The sequence below is a fragment of the Phoca vitulina genome, unplaced genomic scaffold (genome assembly GCF_004348235.1).
Source record: "Phoca vitulina isolate PV1807 unplaced genomic scaffold, GSC_HSeal_1.0 scaffold47, whole genome shotgun sequence".
Lineage (NCBI taxonomy): Eukaryota > Metazoa > Chordata > Mammalia > Carnivora > Phocidae > Phoca > Phoca vitulina.
The window spans coordinates 2,274,174-2,297,443 of NW_022589750.1; the positions used below are offsets into that span (position 1 = coordinate 2,274,174).

The 23,270-nt window shown below is 57.6% G+C and overlaps 4 protein-coding genes across 5 annotated transcripts; all 4 read left to right on the forward strand.

Moving 5' to 3' along the window:
- Positions 1–12: 12 nt before the first annotated feature.
- On the forward strand, positions 13–3,965 carry SPEM3 (SPEM family member 3). Its single transcript, XM_032431672.1, is given in 4 exon segments — positions 13–150; positions 299–356; positions 456–3,823; positions 3,825–3,965. Coding segments are annotated over 4 exon segments (3,603 nt in total). The 3' UTR covers positions 3,864–3,965.
- Positions 3,966–5,624: 1,659 nt separating this feature from the next.
- TMEM102 (transmembrane protein 102) lies at positions 5,625–7,832 on the forward strand. Of its 2 annotated transcripts, XM_032432087.1 has the most exons (3): positions 5,625–5,874; positions 6,068–6,412; positions 6,514–7,832. In XM_032432087.1, the coding sequence occupies exons 2-3, from the start codon at positions 6,199–6,201 to the stop codon at positions 7,830–7,832; spliced, it is 1,533 nt and encodes a 510-aa protein (XP_032287978.1). In that variant the 5' UTR covers positions 5,625–5,874; positions 6,068–6,198. The 2 variants fall into 2 exon arrangements, with proteins under 2 accessions (XP_032287978.1, XP_032287977.1); XM_032432086.1 differs by having other exon boundaries at positions 5,790–6,412.
- A 769-nt stretch (positions 7,833–8,601) lies between these two features.
- FGF11 (fibroblast growth factor 11) lies at positions 8,602–14,800 on the forward strand. The gene is given in 6 exon segments (XM_032432088.1): positions 8,602–10,069; positions 10,071–10,104; positions 11,766–11,876; positions 12,083–12,186; positions 12,464–12,662; positions 12,940–14,800. Coding segments are annotated over 6 exon segments (678 nt in total). The 5' UTR covers positions 8,602–9,910; the 3' UTR covers positions 13,011–14,800.
- A 193-nt stretch (positions 14,801–14,993) lies between these two features.
- CHRNB1 (cholinergic receptor nicotinic beta 1 subunit) lies at positions 14,994–23,027 on the forward strand. The gene is made up of 11 exons (XM_032431673.1): positions 14,994–15,051; positions 15,136–15,275; positions 15,885–15,929; positions 16,444–16,553; positions 16,639–16,747; positions 17,073–17,220; positions 17,543–17,752; positions 20,697–20,920; positions 21,402–21,583; positions 21,915–22,062; positions 22,352–23,027. The coding sequence occupies exons 1-11, from the start codon at positions 14,994–14,996 to the stop codon at positions 22,490–22,492; spliced, it is 1,515 nt and encodes a 504-aa protein (XP_032287564.1). The 3' UTR covers positions 22,493–23,027.
- Positions 23,028–23,270: the final 243 nt, after the last annotated feature.

A 23,270-nucleotide genomic window follows, 5' to 3' on the forward strand; every position in this document is an offset into this window, starting at 1 on the left:
GGACCCCCGGCCATGGGTGAGCGAGCCTACCACGGAGCCCAAGTATGCTCTGGCACCAACCCCAGGAAGTGCCAGGACCTAGGAGACTCAATCCTTCTGATTCTGGGCAGCTTCATCTTGCTCAACGTCGGGATCAATGTGGTGACTCTGGTCAGGGCAGGGGCTGGGCAACAGGGTTGGGGGAGCCCTGGGGTTTGAAAGGGGCTGAGGCGGGAGGGCTGCTGGGATGTGGCCAAGCAAGGGCTGGGCTGCAGGGCTCACCACACGTCCGGGCTCCCCCTTCCCCTGCTTCCCTCAGCTCTGGAGGCATCTGAAGAGCTCCTTGCGGATTCTTTTCCATCATTTTTACCCCAAAGGTGAGTGGGCCCCAGCATGGCCTCAAGGGGATGTGGACCTGTCCCCTTTCTCGGGCCCTCAGGAGCCCCGACCCTGTCCCATCCCACGTTTCCCTGCAGACAAGCAACCCAGCTACACAGGCGGACACCCCATGTGCACGCACTGCTCCATGGACACCAAGAACCTGTGCTCGAGAGTCTCCTCCCGCTTCCACCGGCGCCCGGGCTTCCTGGTCGGGTACCCTAACCACCCCAACTCCTGGATACCAGACACGAATGACGAGAAGGCTTCTGGGTGCTGCTGGATGCCGCCTCAGTGTGGGCACGCCGGGACTCCCATGGACGCTCCCAGGGGACCGTGGAAGGAGGGGGTGATGGGGGCTGGGGAGGCCCCTCAGGTCACAGCCTTAAAGGCCCGGGCCCGCTTCAACTCTAGGCACCAGGCACCTTCCCAGTTCCCCAGGATGAGCAAGGTGGACATGGTTCCCCTCCTCTTGCCCCACGAGAGCAAGACCAACACCCCAGACTATGACCCAGCCCATGCCCCGGCCCAGACCCAGACCCACTCCCCAGCCCACACCCCTGAGCACAGCACCCCCCTGGCCCGGGCCCAGACCCAGATGCAGACCTCGTCCCCAGCCCACACCCATGAGCACAGCACCCCCAAGGCCCAGGCCCAGGCCCAGACCCAGACCTCCCCCCAAGCCCACGCCCCTGAGCCCACCACCTGTCAGGCCCACAGCTCCTCCCTAGCCCACGCCCCTGAGCATACCATCCCCCAGACCCAGACCTGCTCCCCAGCTCACACCCTTGAGCATAACCTGCCTCAGGCCCAGATCCATTCCCTAGCCCAAGCCCCAGAGTATAAAGCCCTCCAGGCCCGTACCTGCTCTGCAGCCCTCACCCCTGAGCACATCACCCCCCAAGCCCAGACCTGCTCCCCAGCCCATGCCGCTGAGCACACCCCTGTCCTGGTCCATGGCCCCGAGCACACCTCAGCCCGTCCCCTGGGTCACACCCCTGAGCACGTAATAGCCCATGCCCCAGCCTGCACTCCAGCCCATGCTCATCTAACCTATACCCATGTCCCTCACCCCCTGGTCCCTGCTCCCACCGCTGCCCCAGAGCCTCCCCTAACTTCTACCCCTGCTACTATTCCTGCCCCAGCCCCTCCCCCAGCTCCTGTCCCAATCTCTAGGCCAACCCCCGACCCAGCTCTGGTCATGACCCTGACTACCACTCCTGTCCCCACTCCTGTCTCTGTCACCACCCATACCCCCATCCTAACTCCTATTCCCTCCACCCTGACTGCCTTCGGCCAAGGCCTCTCCACAGGCCACGTAGTCTACGATGCCCGCAGGGTGAAACAGAACGTGTGCCACGTGTGTCCCCCGCTAAAATTTGGGTATTCCAGAAGGGACGTGGGCACCCTCCCCAGGCCCCAAGAGGGGCAGGGTCTGGGCAGCTCTGGGACAGCTGAGCCAACATCGAAGCAACACAGTGGGGACTGTGCCAAACCGCCCCCCACAGGCTCCGTGCTGGGCTACCTGGAGCTGGGGAATGTAGAATGGAAGATCTCAAATGATGCCAAAGACAAGTTCTTACAGCCCAAGACCTTCCCTTATTTCAGCTTCCATCCCTGCAGTTCTGAGAGGAGAAACACAGACTCTCAGACTCCAGTCTACCCCAAACTCCTGGTCTACTCCAAGGATGCCTCACCTTCTCAACCTTGCTTTCATTCTCCAACCGGTGCCCAGAGCTCACTGAGCACCATCCCCCCCCCATGCACTCTTTCTCTGCCTCTTACGTCTCCCAGATCCTTTGTCCCTCATCAACCCTCCGACCACCAGAAGCCCTCCACCTCAATGCAACCCCCCACCTTCCCCCCAACCTCCAAGTCTTCTCAGCCCATCCCCTCTTCCCAGTTCCCCATCCCTCCACAGTTCTCTAAGACTTTCCAACCCCCAATCCAACCCCAACCCCCTGAACTTCAGGAGAGTCTAGGCCTCAACCAAGATTCTGGCCTCCAAAGGACTTCAAGCCCTTCAAAGGACTTGAGAGTTCCCAGGAACCCAGGCCTTAAACAAAATCCAGGCCTCTACAAGAACCCAGGCCTTGTTCAAGATCCAAGCCTAAACAAGCCCCCAGGCCTTCTTCAAGACCCTTATCTCTGCAAGAGTCCAAGCCCTTCCCAAGATTCTGGACTTCACAAGAATCTGGTCATTACCCAAGATTCTGGCCCCCAAAAGAGGCTAGGTCCTACTCAAAATGCAGGTATCTTTAGAAGCCCGTGTCTCGCCCAACCTTGTGGCCTCCACAAGAACATACCATTTCCCCAGACTTCTGACATTCAGGGGAGCTCAGGCTTTATGCAAAACTCTGGAGTCTATAGGAATCTAGAACAAAACCAAGAGACTATACACTGTAAAAGTCAAGATCTCTCCCAAACTACTGGCCTCCATAATAGCCCAGGCCCTTCTCAAGATTCTGGAATTTACAAGAGTACAGGTAACGCTCATGAGCTGGGAGTCTCTAGGAGTCTAGGCCTTCCCCAAGATTCTTGCCCACAGAAGAGCCTATACCAAGACTGTGGAGTCAACAAGAGCCCAGGCTTGATCCAAACCTCTGGTGTCCATAAGGGCTCAGGCCTTACCCAAGACTCCGGAGACTACAAGAATCCAGGCCTCACCGAAGATTCTGGAGTCAACAGGGACCTAGGCCTTACTCAAGATTCTGATCTCCATAAGAATCCAAGCCTTACACAAGCCACCAAAGTCAAAAGATGTGGCCGTACACAAGACGTTGGAATTTACAGGAGCCTGGAATATATCCAAGACCCTAACTTCCACAAGTACCCAGGAATTAATCAAGATCCTGGCCCCAATAAGGGCCCAGCCCTTACCCAAGACCATGGCCTCCCCAAGACTCAAAGTCTTATTGGGGAATCCAGGCTCCACAAGGATTCATCCCTTATCTCAAATCCCAACCACCACAAGAACCCAGGCCTTGCTGTAAGCACCGACTCAGTCCAAGTCTTGGGCCTACCTCACACCCCAAAGTCATCACGGTGCCTGACGAAGTCTTGTGTATCTGAGGAGGCTCCTCGGAAGGAAGATGCGCAACAGCAACTACCATGGACTTCTGACCCACTGAGTCAGAACTCCAGCTCCTCCAAGCCCCAGGTGATGATCTACAATGACCTGCAAACCTTCTCAGAGGTCCCTTTGCTAATTGAGCTGCAGCCATCCTCCCGGCGAGCAGGCAGCCAAGACTGGGTGTACCGTCCTGTGGATACAGCGCCTTCAGCCTACCAGAGCTATCGCCAGATGTCTATGCCTCCCAAAATCAACTGGAAGCCCTACTGCCCTGGGTCGGGCACCCGGGTAGGGCATGTGGTCTTTGATGCCCGCCAGAGACAGTTTGGGGTAGGCAGGGACAAGTGTGAAGCTCTGTCTCCCAGGCGCGGTCGCCAAGAGGCATCCAGCAACCCCCCGGAGACCAACAAGGAGTGGGGATATCAGTGTGTGATGAGGACCTTGGAAAAAGAGGGGACAAAGGTGCATCAGGAATAAAGAGGCAAGAGAAGTGTTCTGTGGTTATTTGGGAACATCTACCCCAGCCCTGTCCCTGATGCTGGCCACCCATAGGGCCTGTTGAGGACTGGTACTATATCCCTGCCCCTGTTTCTCCTGCATCCCTGCATGGCAAAACCCCCGATCCCCAAGGGCTAGAGCTGCATTGTCCAATACAGTAGCCACAAGCCAAATGTGGCTGTTAAAATGCAAATTAATTAAAATTAATAAAATTTAAGAACACCTGGCTGGCTCCGTCGGTAGAACACGTGACTCTTGATCTCAGGGTCGGGAGTTCAAGCCCCACGTTGGGCATGGATGGAGCCTACTTTAAAAAAAAAAAGAAAAAGAAAAAAACTTAAAATTTAAAATTCTGTTCCTCAGTCTCATTATCTACATTTCAAGTGCTCAATAGCCACGTGTCTACTATATTGGACGGCACAGATTTAGAACATTTCCACCGTCACAGAAAATCCTATTGGACAGCAATGCTTTAGAGTTTAGAGAAACTCCCCTTTCCCTTGCCACTCAAACCCAGCATCTTCAAAGCTCCCACAGAACCCAGAGAACTTAATTGTTTTCAGTGTGACTGAGAGGCCACCCTCCGGGGAGGAGGGAAGAGGTAGGGAAGCCCTATACACCTGATTGCCCCCAGACTGTGAGAAAGGGCCCAGCCTTCAGTTTTCCCCCTCTGGTCTCTTGGGTCACAACCAGGTATATGGAAACCTGCCTCCCCAGTTCTGGGCTGTGTTTTGGGGCTTGAGGTTGCGGAGGGAGAAGAGCTTTCTTTGTCAGTGACTAGGAACCCCTGAGATCGGGGCTCCCCAAATCGAGCTCTGGATTCTGAGAGTCCCCTCCTTCACAGTCCTTTGCCATGGACATAGGCCTATCTCACTTTGGACATAGTTCTTCCGGTGGTGGGGGGATGGGGGAAGTCCTGGTCTAGCAGTGGGTTGGTCTGATCCACGTGCGGGGCCTGTCCCTGGTTTCCCGTGGTTCTGTCTTCTCATTCTGGCTCCCAGTCTCATCCTGGACTAAAGCTGTGTCTCTGGTAGCCATAGTCACTGAACACAATTTCCTTCTCCAGATAGTGTTCCGCTGCCCTGCCCCAGCCCAGTTGGGATTTTCCCCTGGACTTGATTTTCAGTCCTGATAACTCTTCTGTGTACATATATGAGCTGGCAGATCCCAAAGTGCGTTCCCTGCTAGCACTCATGTGTTCGAGGTGGGCATCGCCAATACCTATGGCCCTTCCCTCAGTCCAGTGTTTATTCCTGGGTCACCACCTGTGTGTTCTTGCCCGACACGGACTCCAAAGGGATGCCCCCGCACCCAGCTGGGAGCCCCTTTCCAACACCTCTCCGGCCCAGCCCTACTATGTGCACCTTTCGCAGGCTGCAGTCTCATCTCTAAAATGAAGTTACGATTGCATGGACGAACCCTCCTAGATCTAAGTGACCAGAGCTCCTCTACTCACACAAGAGATGTGGAGGCCCCTCTTCCCCCCCACCCCAGGCCCCTAGGGTATGTCCCCCATTGTTATTTGCTCTTCAGATCCATCCCGTTCCAACTCCACGGAATGTTTGCGTGGGGCCGACCTGGGCTTGAAAGTCACAGAACAGTTGCTCTCCATAGAAACTACAACTTCCATCAGGCACTACTTCAGCGGAACAGGAAAGGATGCGGGGGCGTGCCCTCAACGCCCCGGTAGCTCGGAAGACAAACTGCAACCCCCAGGAAGCGCGAGATCTCAGCCGAGCGAAGAGTGACCGATCTCCGGCAGGAGGCGGGGCCGGTCGGGAACCACCCGCACAGCCCCCAGAAAGGGGCGTGGCCGCAGCTTGGGGGCGTGGCCTCGGGCTACAGGAGGAAGTTACCTGTTGAATCGTTCTGTCCGCTCGCTTCCCAACCCTTGCAGCTATCCCTGAGAGGGAAGCCGCCGACCACAAGCCTCTTCCGAAAGAGAGGTAAGGGGAGGTAGACCAGGGGCGGCGGCGGCGACTCGCTATTACATCTCGCAGGAGGGGCCCAACAGCTACTTTTTACCTGCTGAGTCAGGTGAGCCGTTCCATGGGGGCGGGGACCATCATTTGAGAAAAGGGCAACGGCGTTGGAGGTATTTATTTGTTCGTTTTCAAGACTAAATTTAGAGCCCTTCAGCTGCAGACCCGTTGACGAACTGCCTGGGGCACTCTCGCGGCCTCGGGAGGAGAGAAGAGCGCGGGCGACTTTTTGGCAGCAAAGGAACGGTCCGTCTAAGCGTCCTCCCTAACCCCAAACGGTTGAGCCACATGGCTTCCGCGGTCTGGGGGAGTGCGCCCTGGTGGGGCCCGCCGCCCCCAGCCCCAGCCCGGCCGCTCACGGACATCGACTTCTGCTCCGGGGCGCAGCTGCAGGAACTAACCCAGCTGATCCAGGAGCTGGGTGTGCAGCAGAGCTGGAGTGACGCGCCCAAGCCGGGACCAGACCTCCTCCGGGCCAAGGACTTTGTCTTCTCTTTGCTTGGTAAGTAACTCTCCCTGCCTTCGGGTACTCGCAGCCTTCAGCCCCTCCCCACCCCGCCCGGGCTTTGGGTCATGCCCTCCCGAACCCGTCTCTTCCCGTAGGTCTTGTTCACCGTCGGGACCCCCGCTTTCCTCCCCAAGCAGAGCTCTTGCTGCTTCGTGGTGGGATTCGCGAGGGCTCCCTGGATCTGGGACCTGCACCCCTAGGTCCTTACATCCGGGGACCTCATTACGACGCCGGCTTTACACTCCTAGTGCCCGTGTTTTCGCTAGACGGCACTGGGCGGGAGGTGCAACTGGACGTGGAGTCCTGTTCCGCGTGGCTGTGCCTCCCAGAGCAGATACGCGGAACCTCGATCCGGGAGGCTTGGCAGGATTGCCTAGGACCTCCAGTCCCAGGAGGACGTGATTCCAGCCACCGACCCGAAAGCGAAGGAAGTCCCAAGGGCCGGCAAAGCTCCACGGACCAGCCGCACGGTCATGTCACTGAACCTGAGCCAAACGTGTCTTTGGAAAAATCATCGAGTAACGTTCCGGGGCCTGAGCCGCCTGGGCAAGACATAATCGATCTTGGCTTTTCCACCCCACCGAAAAACCTGAATGGTGACGTCACCAAAGCAGCCGTCCTTAGCCCAGTCCCACAGCCGTGGGAGGATTGGGAGGCATGGCCCACACTTTGCCCCGCCCAGGTGGCTGCGTGGTTCTTTGCTTCACTGGCCGCGGTCGCCGAGTCCCTGTTCCCGGTCCCGGGTGCCCCGCGCTTGGTCCACGCAGCCCGCCACGCGGGGTTCACCACCGTCCTCCTGGCCACGCCGGGGCCCCCGCGCCGCGTCCTGCTCTTCGATCTGATTCCCGTGGTGTCCGTGGCCGGCTGGCCCGAGGGTGCTCGGAGCCACTCGTGGGCCGGCCCGCTGGCCTCCGAGTCGTCATCCTTCTACCTGGTGCCCGGCGGCCACACCGAGCAGCCGGGCGCCTCCGGCTGGCAGCTGTGCTTCGCCCGCCAGGAGCTGGCGCTCAAGACGCGCATTCCCGCTCCGCTGCTGCAAGCGCACGCGGCGGCCCAGGCGCTGCTGCGCCCGCTGGTGGCGGGGACCCGGGCCGCGGCGCCCTACCTCCTGCGGACGCTGCTCTACTGGGCGTGCGAGCGGCTGCCCGCGCTCTATCTCGCGCGGCCCGAGAACGCGGGCGCCTGCTGCCTCGGGCTGCTGGATGAGCTGGGCCGCGTGCTCGAGGCCGGGACACTGCCCCACTATTTCCTGAGCGGCCAGAAGCTCCGCGCGGGGGATGGCACCGCGGCGCTGCTCGGGGCGTTGGCCCGGCTCCGCGGGGACCCAGCCCGCGCCCTGCGCGCCGCGGTGGAGGAGGCCAAGGCTGCGCGCAAGGGGGGCGGCTTAGCGGGGGTGGGAGGCGGGGCCCATTAAAGACGCTGTTCCTACCCGTGTGGAAAAACGCTTCTGTTGGCCTGCGGGATGTGGCGGGAGCTGCTAGCCCCTCGCCTAGGAGACACACCGAGCGCCCCGGGGCCGAAGAGCACAGCCTAAAAGGCCCCTTCGCGGGTTCCTCCCCGCATCCTCCTGCCCGGTCCCTGGCACAGGTCGTCCCATTTCTGGCCTCTCTACTCCCCAAGTCTGGCCAGCACCCCTCCCGGCCCGGTGCATCCTCCGGCCACCATCTTCCCCAATTTTTATGGTCTTTTAGGAGTCAATAGGGAACGGGTGGGGGTGCATATTTGCCGACAAAACGCAGAAGGAAGGTATGGAGACCAGGGACTGACCAATTTGGCTCACACAAAATCGGAGAGATTCAAGAAGGCCGGGTTGCGACCCGGGCTGGATCTCACCACCACCCCTCCTCTATGCAGTTAGTCCCCTCCCAAGTTCTGCCCTCCCAAGCCGGGCAGTAGGGTCCCTTTCTCCATTCTCCCAGCGTCCGCCATTCCATCCATCTTAAGCCCAACCTCTCCTCCCATCCAGGGTTCCGTCTTGTGCAGTCACCTCCTGGTGTCTCCTCCTCTGAACCCCAAGACGTGCGGCCTTGCCTCGGCTCCGTCCGCCTCTAAGACCGTCCCCACTCCCTGCCTCCGAGGAACCCCGGGGTTCCGCCCGCCCTGCTGCGCCCCCCTCTTTCCCGGCGTCTCCGCCCCCTGCCCCGCCCCCGGGCCGGCTCTCAGAGGAGGGGGAGCTGCTGTCGCCGCCGCCTCGGCTCCCCACTGCTGCGCCGCCGCTGCCGCCGCCGCCGCCGCCGCCGCCGCTCTGCTTGGTCCAGCCGCCCGGCCCGGTGCTCTGACTTCGCCCGACCAGGGCGCTCTGCGGAGACACCCTTCCTCCTTGCTGGGGGGCCGGGGCGCCTAGCCCGGCGTGGGGGGAAGCTCCGCTGGCGAGGGACAGGGAGGGAGGAGCCTGGAACCGGAGCCAGCGCCACCCGTCGCCGGATCAACAAGACAGGACAGGTTGAGGGGCGTCGGGGAAGGAAGAGGGGTGCTATAGGCTGTCCCAGGGAAGACGAGAAGCCCTGTCGCAGAAAGCTCCGATGCACTCTGACTTGTAGGGGGCCTGTTCACATTTGGGAACTGGTGATAACGTGGGTGCGCTCCTCTCGGGGGGCTGGTTGGATTGGAGGGCGTGGGATCTAAGCAGCACCAGCTGTCCCCGAGGAAATTAAGGGGCAACCAGGAAAAAAAAAAAAAACCAAACCGGATGCTCCTTATCTCGAGGTGACAGAGACCCTCCAGACAACCACCTGGTGTATCCACTAGGAAGGGCGGATTTGGAGGTGACTTCAAAAGGAGTGGAGGGTGACAAGGTGAGGAAAGGGGCTCGGCAGGTAGAACCATGTACCACTAGAAATGGGGGTGACTTGGTGAAAAAAAGGTATTGTCCAGAGACAGGGTCTGGGAACCCCTAATCGCTGAACGGGGACAGCCTGGGTTTTCCCAGTTTGGGGGGACTTCACTGAAAAAAGTGGGGGATCCTTTCCACTTAGAGGGTGGCAAAGACACCAAGGTTGGGTTCCTCCCTGACATTGGCAGTGCCCCAGTAGGGATGGGGTTGAGCTAATATATTCAAAGCTGAGGACCCGCACCCTTTAGGTTACAAGAGTGGATTTGGCAGGAGTGCGGGTCCCCAAAATAGGGTGGAAAGGTGCCTGGGGGTATTGGAACCACAGCTTGCAAATTTGAAGGGTCTCAACTTTGGCCTAAGGAGAGTGGGGACAGGTACGGTGGAGAACAGGGAAGTGGGTAGTTTTCAGTAGGGGGCAAAAGTCGAGGGTGGGGTCAACAGATACATAGGCTGCTGGGTCCAGTGGAGCTAGCACGGGACCCAAGGGTGAGAGCTGGAGGCTGGGGGGGGTGGGGGGTCTGGGGCTTATCCTCAGGTCCCGTGGGTGAGGCGGGGAGTTGGGACCCCAGCGTCAAAGAGCATGCCCTGGTGAGCGGGCTTCTCTTGAGCCCAGCGCTCCGGGCGCTTGCCGGTTTGGGGGTGTCTCCTCCCGGGGCGCCATGGCGGCTCTGGCCAGTGGCCTGATCCGGCAGAAGCGGGAGGTCCGCGAGCCCGGGGGCAGCCGGCCCGTGTCGGCGCAGCGGCGCGTGTGTCCCCGCGGCACCAAGTCCCTCTGCCAGAAGCAGCTCCTCATCCTGCTGTCCAAGGTGCGACTGTGCGGGGGGGAGGCCCGCGCGGCTGGACCTCGGCCCTGGTGAGTGGCTGGAGCGGGGTCCCCGGGCCTGGGGTCTCTCCGCCTGGGAGGTTGAGGCCAGGGACTCCGAAGGATGGGGCCCGACTGAGGGGGGTTCCCCGAAAGTGAAAGGGGGTGGGCCAGGACCACACAGTCTCTGCTAGACGATGCCTCAGTTTCCCGTCTTTTTTGCCCACAACCCCGAGTCTCCTTGCTGTCGAGGGCAAGGGGAAGGCTTGGGGGGCTAGGTCTGGCGCTCCGAAGCCTCGCGGCTCCGGCTCGCCCCCCGCCCCCCTCCCCAACGCAGGAGTCCCCACCCCCACCGTCCGCCGCCTACGTGCCGGCTCTCGCGATTCTTTCAATGCCAGGCGGAGGGGCCTGGGGGTTCCGGACGCCTGGGTCACCCCGAGGGTTTCTGCAGCTCTGGCAGCCCCGCCCCCGCCCCGGTTCTCCCGCTCCTCCACGCCTTGGCTCCGTTCCCGCTGGCAGGCTCGGCGCCAATCTCCCCAGCTCTTCCCCGGGTGTCCTTGCAGCTACCTCGCCAGCCCGCCCCTCTGTGCGCCCTCCTCGGTGACCTGCGCTTCGAGAGGGGAGCCGGCCACCCCCCATTACCCCCTACGCGACTCCGAAAGCGGCTCCCACATGCTCGGGGGACCCTCTGCGGCGAGGAACTCAGACCCAGTACCGGGCGAGAGCCTCGCTCGCAGACGGGAGGGGGGGGGTCGTACCACCTACAAGGGGGTACGGGGAAGTCGGCCGAGAGCAAGCGACGGGGAAGGAGAGTGGTGAGGGTTGGCGCGTGGTCCCCGTCCAGGCAGGACTGGCAGGAGTCCCTCTGGCCCCGCTCCCGCCTGCTCCCAGCTCCCCTGGGGGTAGCCCCCTCGTGCCCTCCTCCCCCCGCCGCCGGCCCTCCGTAGTGGTACGGTCCGCAGCCCACCCTTTGAGTGGGACCCGGCCCCCACGTGACTCCGCCTGCCTCGCCAGCTCCCGGGCTCCCCTTCCCCCATTTCCTGGGTTTGGTACCCAATGTCCCCTACCTCAGGCGGGTTACCTGGCTGAAGGGGAGAGGCTGGGCCTCAGGGAGCGCTGGGGCCCCGCGAGCCCGCGGGCTGACAGACAGACAGACAGACAGACAGATGTGTCAGTGTCAGACAGGCCGGCACCCGGCCAAGGCAAGGCCCGCGCCAAGCGCGCGGCAGCCGCAGCAGCAGGTGCTGAGTCAGCGTCGGGCCCAGTCCCACCCCCACTCGTGAGGGGGCGCCCCGACCCTGTGGTCACCTCGCCGCCCCCCACAGTCACAAACACACGGGCCCTTCTGCAGTGCCGCCTGCCTCCCTCTGTCCTCTGCCTTCTGATGGCTCGTCCCTCCTCTCCCCTCCCCCACTTCTGGTGGAGCTGTAGAGTAGGAATTAAGCCATTTAAATAAATTTCAATAAATTAAACGGAAAGCTGGGGGTTAGAGGAAGCAGAAGGGACCCGCACCCCGGCTTCCTCCGGAGTCAGGGAGAGGTGGGAGAGAGCCTGCTTAGAGGGTCAGGGAGCTGGGGCCCTGGGACCCGCGTCCTCCCTGCCCATTCTCCCCTCTTTCTTTCCTCCCGTCCCGCCAAGTGTAGGAATGGTTCTGGGAACAGAGATGTCATCTTCAAAGATGAATGTCTCTCTCTCTCTTTCTCTCTCTCCAGAGCCTCAGCTCAAAGGCATCGTCACCAAACTGTTCTGCCGCCAGGGTTTCTACCTCCAGGCGAATCCTGACGGGAGCATCCAGGGCACCCCCGAGGACACCAGCTCTTTCAGTGAGAGGGGAAGCCAGCGGCTGGGTGGGAAGGAAGAGCGCGGGGACAGGAGGTGACATCCTAGTCCCACTTCCGGTGCTGCTGTGTTCAGTCTGGCTCTTGGACCCCCAAGGGAAGCGGTGGAACTGGGCTGGGGCCGTGGGAGGGGGTGCCGGGCTGGGGGCCTGAGGCCCCGGGCACTGATGCCCCCCTCTCTCCACCCCCAGCCCACTTCAACCTGATCCCTGTGGGGCTCCGTGTGGTCACCATCCAGAGTGCCAAGCTGGGTCACTACATGGCCATGAATGTGGAGGGGCTGCTCTATAGCTCGGTGAGACAAGGCTGCGTGGCCTGGGGCTTGCCCCCCCAATCTAGTTTCTTCTCATTCCAGCCCCCTGCACCCCCGAAATCTAGTTTCTAACGATCGGGGGCCGGCCAGACTCTCCCTCATCCCCCCTTTCTCCTAGTTTCTGCATGGAGTGAGAAGTGGGCCCTCCCAGCCCCAAATGTATGGATTCCATCCTGGCTTGTTCTTCCTTCTTCTGTCCAGTGAGACGTCTTCTTGTCTGTCTGTCTCTGTGTGCCTTTCTGGGTCTTTGTCTCCTCAGCCACATTTCACAGCGGAGTGTCGCTTTAAGGAATGCGTCTTCGAGAATTACTATGTCCTGTACGCCTCTGCTCTCTATCGTCAGCGCCGCTCCGGCCGGGCCTGGTACCTGGGCCTGGACAAGGAGGGCCGAGTCATGAAGGGAAATCGAGTCAAGAAGACCAAGGCAGCCGCCCACTTTGTGCCCAAGCTCCTGGAGGGTGAGTATGGACTGCAGAAAAGGTGGGCCACACGGGAGGGTGCTGGCCTTGACATAGACGTTGAGTGACAGGCAACTTGGGGGCTACAAGTTTTCAAGAGGACACCTGTTATGACGGGTCAAGCCAGGAAGGCTTTGGCCTTTGGGGGTTTGGGGAGCCCTCCTCCTGTGGGTTCCCAGAGGATGAGTTTCAGGGAAGGGCACCCTTTCCGAGCTCTGATTCCTCCTAGGTCTCTCTGTGCCTAATTCTCCTTCCTGCTCCTCTCTCTCCTTCACAGTGGCCATGTACCGGGAGCCTTCTCTCCACAGTGTCCCTGAGACCTCCCCTTCCAGTCCCCCCGCCCCCTAAAATGTAATCCGTGGACTGGAGGCTCCCTGCCCTTGCATGGAGCCAGCCACTGCCACAGCCTCTGCCCCAGCCCTGCTCCCCGCCCTGCCCTCACCCCTGCCGCCACCCCCATGCCCTGAGCAGCCAGGTCCCAGCAGGTGCTCTATCCTGAGGGAGGCAAGGGGCTGACTGTGAACCCCCCCACTGACTTCCAGCTCCTGGGAGGAGTTCAGAGAGGAGGATTCTGAAAACGGTCCTGGCTGCTCACTTCTTTCCTTCCACACTCACAGCCCCCCAAAGCCTTTTCCCAAGAAGGTGCTGGGGGTTCCCAAACTGACAGAACCAGGACATAAATAATCTGCACCCTGGGCTCAGCCAGTTCCGGGAGCCCTATGCCCTCTTCATTGCCACTGAGCCATAGATTTATAGGTCTACTGGAGGTCAGGATTAGTTTCCTTTTTGCCCTACTACGCCTTCTGCCTTGTTCTGGACAGGTTCTGGAACACCAGGCACCCTAGCCAGGGCCCTTTTTGCACTAAGGCTCTGTGCTGGAATGCTGGCATGCTGCCAGGCTCTGTTCTGGATCCATCAGGCTTCTGTCCTTGACCCAGATGGACCCCTGGTTTCCAAGTAGAGAGACGCTAGATTTGAGCTCTATCCAGCTGCTGGCCTTGGCCTGAACTAGGACCAGTCTCAGATCACCACAGTTTTAACTTTCTTATCCCAAAGACACCCAATTCTAGAGCATGGTGTTCTAGACACACGTGGAGCCATACTTCCTTCTGAATCTCAGCTCTAGGACATAGACCACGACTCTCAGCCCTTCCCTCCAGGATGAAACCCGGGCCTATATAGCCATATCAGTGCTCACATAGAGAGTTCTAGACCCACCCTCCTACCTTCTCTAGTAATACCTATTAAAGGTGAGCTCTGGAAAGAACCCAGCTATGATTCACTAAGAACTTTGTTGATGAATCAAGAAACGCTTCTTGTTTTTCCTAGATTTTCTAAAAATCCGATTCTCCCTATAGAATGCTAACCTTATTTTTACATGCAGTTCCTAGCTCCTGTAACTCAGCTGGGGTCCTGCCAGGGAAACAGAGTCTGAGGAAGGGCAGAGGAGTCTGGGAAGGAATCCTTGGCTCATAGCAGGGAACCTGGGATGGCCAAGGGGCCAAACCCATGGCATGTTTTGGCTGTGTCTGGGTTGGGGGGACATGAACACTTAGCTACCTCAGCAGGAATTCCTTCCAGGTCCCCTTTAAAGCTGAGGTCTCTAAGGTAATGGATCTAGTATAAAAAGAACAAACAGGACACAGCCTTGATCCCCAGTGCAGAGATCCCAATTCAGCAATAAGTCTCCCCTATAAGTCAGGCCAAGGACGGTGAGGGCCTCTTGGGCTCTAGACCTCATATAACCCCAGAGCTTCTAACTTAATAGAACTTGCTTTTACCTTACAGCTTATAACTTCAGCTAAGTTTTAGGTACCCGAAAAGGGCCTGACTAGATTTTTCTGAAAAGCGTGTAGAGCTAGGGGCAGCCCTGAGAAAGATCAGGAACCCACCCGTGAACTAGGAGGGAGGCGCCGCGTAGCCTCAGACCTGGGCAGGGAAGACGGAGGAGACCCTAAAGGGAGGGGCTCGGGCTCAGAGGCGGGTCATTCTTCCTCAGGCTCTTTCTATTTCTGGCTTGTTGCAAGAGGGGTGCATACTCCCCTCGCCCACACAGACCCCGCTCAGGCTCCACCCATCCCCTGGCTCTGCTCCCAGGGGACGGGGTCTCCACTCCATGCTTTCTCAATTAAAGACGATTTATACAACTGAAGTGTTGTCTGTCATCTGTGGGTGGCGGGCATTGGCAGTTGCTTGGGGCGGGACCAAGTCCCAGGGGCGGGGCGGGTGGGCTGGCGGCTGCCCCCAACAACAGGTGCACATTCCTGGGCGCCTCGTCATTTCCCCTGCGCTGGCGAACCGAGCGAACTCACTGAGCAACGCGGCCGGGCTATGACCCCAGGGCGGCTGCTGCTGCTGCTGGGGGCGCTGGGGGCGCCGCTCGCCCCTGGTACGTCTGGGCCTCAGGGGGGCAGTGACGGGGCCAGGGGTCGTGGCCGGGCGCGGTGGCTTCACTTCGTGCTCTCCTCTCCAGGCGCCCGCGGCACGGAGGCGGAGGGCCGGCTCCGCGAGAAGCTTTTCTCGGGCTATGACAGCTCGGTGCGGCCGGCGCGGGAGGTGGGGGACCGTGTCGGGGTCAGCATTGGCCTCAGCCTGGCGCAGCTCATCAGCCTGGTGAGGGCGCACGCCGGGGTGGAGGCCGGGCGCGCTGTCCGGCTGGGGGCGTGACTTTGGGCGGGGCCGGAGCGGGGGCCGTCTGGGGGCGGGGCCTGGGGCGAGGCCAGGCCGGGAGATGGACAGGCCGTTAGCAGAGATCGGGTCGAAATCGGACCAGTGGACAAGCTGTGGGCGTGGCTGCTGGACCGGCCGGGGGTAGAGCCGGGTAGGGCGAGGAACCCTGAAGTGAGGCCGGGGCTACGGGAAGGCTGGGGGGCGGGCCTTGAGGCGTGGTCGCAGGCTGGGGCGGACCTTGGCGCCGGACTAGGTCGGGAAACAACAGCGGGCGGAGATTCAGGGTTGGGTGAGTTACGGGCTGTGGGTGGGGCCCGGGACGGAGCAGGGCGGAGAGCCGGATTGGTAGCTGGATTGGCAGGCGGTGTAGACAGCCGGAAGTTTCCGGGATAGAGGCGGGGCTTAAGTCAATGCAGCATCTAGGAGGCGGGGCTTGGAGCCAAGAGAGAGGGACTCAGAAAAAGAGGGGTTTCCAGAGAGAGCTTGACCCGCCGAGCCCCTTCATTTCTCTCTATTCACATCACCTCTACCCTTTAAACTTTTCCCTTCTAGAACGAGAAGGATGAGGAGATGAGCACAAAGGTGTACTTAGACCTGGTATGGAGACCCCACGGGGTGGGAGAGGGCGTCCCGCTGCCTTTCCAATTTCCTCCAATGTCCCGCTCAGTAAGAGTGTATCTTGCATCACGACCTCAGAAAACATAACGGAACGGAAGCTTCAGGAGACAATACCTATCTTTACTATGGGAGTTGCATTCCACACATTTCTTATTCTAATTTTTTTAACAATGTTTTGGGGGCCGCTAACTTGATTCCCGACCCACTAAAGGGTCGCTAACTGCAGTTTGAAAAACAGTTTTAGTGGCTAGCTAGTGCAACCTCCTCATTTTTACAGACTAAAAACTGGGGGCCCAGGGCGAGGGAAGAGGAAATTGGCTGATGGGGTCCCAGCGAGTAAAGGTGCAGCCGGAATCAGAACCCCGACTTCCAGGACCATAGCCCAGGCCTGTCGGCTCCCCTTCCTTGCACTCCCTCTCCGGCTTCCTCCGGACATCCCACGTCCCCTCCCAGGCTCCAGTCCCGGACAGCCCCTCAGCCTCTGCTTCCACAGGAGTGGACTGACTACAGGCTGAGCTGGGACCCCGCGGAGCACGACGGCATCGATTCACTCCGCATCACGGCTGGATCCGTGTGGCTTCCGGACGTGGTGCTCCTAAACAAGTAAGATCTTCCCCCAGGCGGGGAGGTGGGCGGGGCCTCCGGCGGGCGGGGCCTGATCCCGACCGAGGAGGTTCCTCCCCCGCAGCAACGACGGGAATTTTGACGTTGCCCTGGACTTGAACGTCGTGGTGTCCTCCAATGGTTCCGTGCGCTGGCAGCCTCCCGGCCTCTACCGTAGCAGCTGCAGCATCCAGGTGCCCGGGCTTCCCCTGGGAACCCTGCTTCTTCCGAGACACGGCCTCCGCAGCGACTCCCGTCCCTCCTCCATTATCCCCCATAACCCTCCCATATCGCTCCCGTCCTCCTGATTTTGCGTTGTTTCATCCTCTCTGCCCACTGTCGCTGACTTGCAGTGTTTCTCAGTGACCTCACTCCCGTTGCCCATGGCCTCCCCTAATAACCTTCCAATTCGTCTGTGACCCTACTTCCCCGTGACCCGCCTAATGACCTCCCAACGCCCCCAGCCCCGAACAGTTCTCTGGCAGCTCTGGTGACACCCCCCACCCCCGCTCCATCCAGGTCACCTACTTCCCCTTCGACTGGCAGAACTGCACGATGGTGTTCAGTTCCTACAGCTACGACAGCTCCGAGGTCAGCCTGCGGACCGGCTTGGGTCCTGATAAGCGGGAGCGGCAGGAAGTGCACATTCATGAAGGGACCTTCATTGGTGAGTGGGCATGGCTCCCACGTCCATGGGCTTTATGATTTCCAGTTTCTAACAGGCTGATAAACACCCTCCTCCTTCAGCAATGCCCAATACAACCTGTGGGGTCGGGAAGGTAAGTGGGACTCTCTACATTTCGCAGATATGGAAGTGGAGACTCGTTCATCAGAGATGGGCTGCCCAGCCCAGTGTCCGCACCTAGCGCCTTATCACATCAGCCACCCTTGGGTCTAGGATGTGGCAGAGCAAGCCATATCTGGCAGCAATAAGGACAGGTCCCACATCTGTGTCCCTTTCTTCTCTCCTCCCCTCTCCTTCCTCCCAGAGAATGGCCAATGGGAAATTATCCACAAGCCTTCTCGGCTAATCCAGCCTCCAGCGGATCCTAGGGGAGGGGGGGAAGGACAGCGGCAAGAAGTCACCTTCTACCTCATCATTCGCCGGAAGCCTCTCTTCTACCTGGTCAATGTCATTGCCCCATGCATCCTCATCACTCTCCTGGCCATCTTCGTCTTCTACCTGCCGCCAGATGCAGGTAAGGGAGGGAAGAGCTGGCAACCCTCCTTCTTACCAGTTGCTCAGCTTCTTCCTGTCCACCCTGAATCCAGGCAAGGTTTTTCTGCCAACCCAAGCCATCATGGATTGTGCTTCAGCGATCTTGCCCAGGTTTTCCCTTCAACCAGAGTCTTCTCATCTGGATCCAGGTTTTCCCTCTAACCTCAGGCTCTGCCTCCCCTCTGCTGCCCACTTCTCTCCATCCAGGAACTCCTGAACTCTTTCCTTCAGAATCCTAAGATCTCATCCTTGGAACCAACAAACTCCTGTGGTTAGACAACTCTCCCTTTCCCTTTCCCCATTCCTGGTATACTCCCCCCCCCCCCCCCCCCCCCCCACACCTACTAGTCCCTTGGAGATTCCCTTGGAAATAATAGCAACATTTCTCTAGGGGGCAGCATAATGTAGTTACAGAGTAACCTTGGGCAGATTCCTTCCTATGTGTCCCTACCTAACAGGATTATTTTGAGGATGAATTGAGTTAATAGAACTATGCCTGGTACCAAGTAAGTTCTATGTAAGTGTTATTATTTTTACTGTTTTTGAGCACTTGCTATAAGTAGTACAGTTAACATGTTACATACATTTTTTTTTTAAGATTTTATTTATTTATTTGACAGAGAGAGAGTGACAGCGAGAGAGGGAACACAAGCAGGGGGAGTGGGAGAGGGAGAAGCAGGCTTCCCGCCGAGCAGGGAGCCCGATGCGGGGCTCGACCCCAGGACCCTGGGATCATGACCTGAGCCAAAGGCAGACGCTTAGCGACTGAGCCACCCAGGCGCCCCAACATGTTACATACATTAACTCAATTCTTTTTTTTTTTTTTTAAGATTTATTTATTTATTTTAGAAGGGGGAGGGGCAGAGTGAATCTCAGGCCGACTCTGCGCTGAGCGCAGAGCCAGACACGGGGCTCGATCTCATGACCCAGAGACTACGACCCCAGCCGAAATCAACAGTCGGACCCTTAATCTACTGCACCACCCAGGCGCTCCTACATTAACTCAATACTAATCTTTAGAACAACTCTGTGAGGTGAATACTGAATTGTCTTCCCACTTTACAGAGAAGGACAAAGAGGCTGAGAGAGTTTAAGTCATTTGCCCCACATTATAGTTAGAGAGACGTAGTGTCGCGATTCCAACTCTGGTTGGTGCCAGTCTGATTCTGAGACTGAAATCCTTAACTCTGGTATTTAAAGTATGCTTTCCTTCTCTCTGGCATCAAGTTCTCTGTCTAGGGAAGGAAAGTGATCCAGCTCTAGAACACACTTCCAAATGTAACTTCTACTTCCTCCCGGAGCAGAGCAAATCTTGGAACCCAATATTATATAGGACTTAAGTAGAGCAGACCATAAAAGTTTTTTATTTCAATACCTTCCTTGAAGTTTGAGGTGCCTATTTTATGCCACAGGAATATTCAGCCACCTGGCATATCCTTATATACTTTGTTTCCTTTTTCAGATCCTTCAAATTGCTATTTAGTTCCTTTAAAAAAGCTACAAGGGTTGGTCTATTCATTCATGCAATGATATTTGTTTAGCATCTATAATGTGTTAGGTAGGCACTGGGAATACATCAGTGAATAAAAGAGACAAAAATCCTTGCCCTTGTGGAGTTTACATTCTAGTGGGGAGACAGTCAATAAACTGCATGCAGTTTATTAGATAGTATATTAGAAGAGGACAAGTCCTAAGGAGGAAAATAAAGTAGGAAAAGTGGTTAAGGAGGATGAGAATGGGGGTAGGGGTTACAATTTAAAATCGAACAGCCAGGGGGCGCCTGGGTGGCCCAGTTGGTTCAGTGTCCGGCTCTTGATTTCTGCTTAGGTCATGATCTCAGCGCTGGGCATGGAGCCTGCTTAAGATTCTCTCCCTCTCCCTCTGCCCTCCCCCTGCCAAAAGAATAAATAAAAATAAAATAGAACAGTCAGGGGCCCCTGGCTGGCTTAGTCGGTACAGCACGTGACTCTTGATCTTGGGGTTGTGAGTTCAAGCCCCACAGTGGGTGTAGAGATTACTTAAAAATAAAATCTTGAAAAGATAGAGAATGGTCAGTGAATGCCTCAATAAAAAGGAAATATTTGATCAGTATTTGAAGGAAGAGTTGAAGGGGGTGAGAGAATGACCCTGGCAGATACCTGGGGGAAGAATGTACCAAGTGGAGTTAACAGTGAATGCAAAGATCCTGAACTGGGAGTGAGCCTCGCATATCCACGAAATAGCCAGGATAACTGAATGAAGGAAGCAAGAGAAAAACAGTAGGAGATAAAGTCAGAGAGATAATGGGAAGAAGCCCTTGTCAACCACACTGAGGACTGGCTTTTGTGCTAAAGAAGATGAGAAGCCACTGGAAGGTTTTGAAAAGAGAAGTGATACAATCTGATTTACATTTTAACAGGATCAATCTGGCTGCTCTGTTGAGAACAGTCAGCAGGGGGAAATAGGATGAAGCAAAGAGGAGGCCTTTATAATAACTCAGACCTGAGGTAATGGTGCTTTGTACGAATATATTTTGAAGGTACAGCCAGTAGGGTTTGCTATGGATTGGATATAGGATGAGAGCGAGAGAGGAGAGTTGAGAATGACTGATAGGACTTTGGCCGGAGCCCCAGGAAAGATGGATTTGCCATTCATGAAATGTGGGAGCCTGTGAGGGGGTTTCGTGGTCAGGGGATTAGTTTTGGGACATGTTAAGTTTGAGACGTCTATTGGACATGGAAGCAGAGAGGTTAAATCAGCAGACGGCTATAAATCTGGGGTTTAGGAGAGTAAGTCTGGGCTGGAGGTATAATTTTAAGAGTCATCTGCATGCAGTTGGCCCTTCCAAAAGCCTGTCCTTGTGTGGGCTGGAGGTCACTGAAAATGCCATGGAAATTGCCTTCTGGCAAAGCCTAATCCTTCTGCCTTCCCCTCTGGCCCGCAAGGAGAGAAGATGGGGCTGTCCATCTTTGCGCTGCTGACCCTTACCGTGTTCCTGCTGCTGCTGGCAGACAAAGTTCCTGAGACCTCCCTGTCTGTCCCCATCATTATCAAGTACCTCATGTTTACCATGGTCCTCGTCACTTTCTCAGTCATCCTTAGCGTCGTAGTCCTCAACCTGCACCATCGCTCACCCCACACCCACCAAATGCCCGTTTGGGTCCGCCAGGTAAGATGTCCTCCTCCGACCTGTGTTAACTTTCAGTCCTGGTGTTCGTTTTTTTTGTGCAGGTATCCCTCCTGCAACCCGCCTACCAACTTCAACCTTCCCTTTCTCGGACCTAAGGGAGAACTGCAACTCCTGGTGGAATGTTCTAGTGCCGGGGCCTGTTGGATGTTGAAACGTTGCGCAGTTAACTTTACCCTCCCGACACTGTCATGTCATAGATTCCTCACTTTCTTCGTCAGTACTGCTCATACTGGGTCTCAGGGAAACATTCCCAGGGTCAGGTCCTGTCAGGGTGGAAGCCCTCGGAACTTTCCTTTCCAGCCAGGACGCCTCGCAACCCACTTAGGAGCGCTGGAGGCTGTGGGCTGGGGGGACGCGCGCACGCATGCGCGGGATGGGCAGGTGGATGCGAACGGCGGGCCGCTTCCCTTGCGGTCTGAAAGCGTGAGAGCCCCCGCCAACACGCCTTTCTACTCAGCAGATCTTCATCCACAAACTCCCTCTATACCTGGGTCTGAAGAGGCCCAAACCGGAGCGAGACCTGATGCCGGAGCCGCCTCCTGTAGCCCTCAGGGATTCTCCAGGAAGTGGCTGGGGTCGGGGAACAGATGAATATTTCATCCGGAAGCCACCGAACGATTTTCTCTTCCCCAAACCCAACAGGTAGTACCTACTCCCCGTCGCCTACAAGGAAGGGAGAGAGGGAACTACAGTTCCCAGAAGACTGTGCGGAGGCAGGCGGCTTAAGGTCCCAGAAGATGCCCTTGGGTATCATGGGAATTGTAGTACCTCCCCCCCACCTTCCACCGCCTACTTTGCGGAAAGGCGGAGACTAAGGCGTATAGAGATGGGAGGAATTGCGGAAGGCTGGAGAGGTCGCCGCTGGCGGGGAGAGCCTAAAAGGCCTTCTCACGTTTTGAAAACTGACAAGAGTGTTGGAGGAAGGGGTCGGGACGGAGCCTTGAGCGTGGCCAAACTGTCGCGCCTCTTCCAGGTTCCAGCCTGAACTGTCTGCCCCGGACCTGCGGCGACTTACCGATGGTCCAACCCGGGCTGTGGGCCTGCCTCCCGAACTACGGGAGGCCGTTTCCTCCATCAACTACATCGCTCGGCAGCTGCAGGAGCAGGAAGACCGCGACGCGGTAAGTCCAATGAGGGTGGAGCAGGGCGGGGCCTGGGTGGCCTCGGTTCCGCCCGCAGACCCCGGCCCCGCCCCAGCACCCGCTCTTGTTTCTGATTGGAAGCTCGCCTCCCTTGGTCCCGCCCCCTGCTTTCCGACTGGTTCCTCGCTCCATCGGTCGTTCGCAGTTTCGTTTTCCTCGGTCCCGCGGCCCGCCCCTGTTTCTGAGCCGTGGGAGAAGGGCGAGGGTATGGGGCAGGCCTTCCCTGGGGCTCTGGAGCTCAGGGACCGTGTACTCTGCCTACCCCCAGCTGAAAGAAGACTGGCAGTTTGTGGCCATGGTAGTGGATCGCCTTTTCCTGTGGACCTTCATCATCTTCACGAGCGTTGGGACCCTCGTCATCTTCCTGGACGCTTCGTACCACTTGCCCCCTGCCGACCCCTTTCCTTGAGGACAGAGGGCCAAGACGCAGGTCCTCGGCCAGCTGAACTGAGAGTTGGGCAGTGCTGTCTGTGCCTTTCTGCCTCTCGACTCCACTAGGAATCCAGGCTTCCCATATCGTTGCCTTTCTGGGGGGAGCGCCCAAGTGGAACGGGGCCGACTGAAGCCCTGGGCCCCACCAGAAATGCACTATCGGTTTATTTATTCTTTGGCTTCTTGTAGAAGTTCCTTTGGATAGCAACACTAGGTTGCCGGTAGAATGGAACAAAGAAGAAGTAGACTGTCCGCCCTAGGAGGGCAGGAACTGCGTCTTGTTCACTGTAATACCCCAGTACCTAGCACAGGCCCTGACCTGACAGGTGCTTCACATTTGTTGAGTGATTAGAGAATTTTTTTTTTTCCTGGAAGGAACTACATCAGTTAGTAGTGCTTATGTTTGCATGTTGGGACTAGTGGTCATTCTCTTTGTTTTTACTTTCCTGTAATTTATTGTTTTGTAATAAGTGTTATCCTTAGCATTAAAAAAAAAAAGGTTATTTCTAAAAGGATGCATTTGTAATGGGGGGGGGAAGAGCACTTTAAAAAACCTTCATTCAGGTTCCAGCTTTGGTGCTCAAACTTTGGATAAGGTACTAAGCCACTCTGGGCCCGAGATTCCATGACTGTAAAATGAAGCTAAGAATAGTATCTGTCCCCAAGTCTGAAGGTCACATGAGAAGATGGGAGCAAAAGCTCTACACAGTATACATCAGAGTTCGCAAACTGGTGTGTTTGTGTGACCTGTGTTG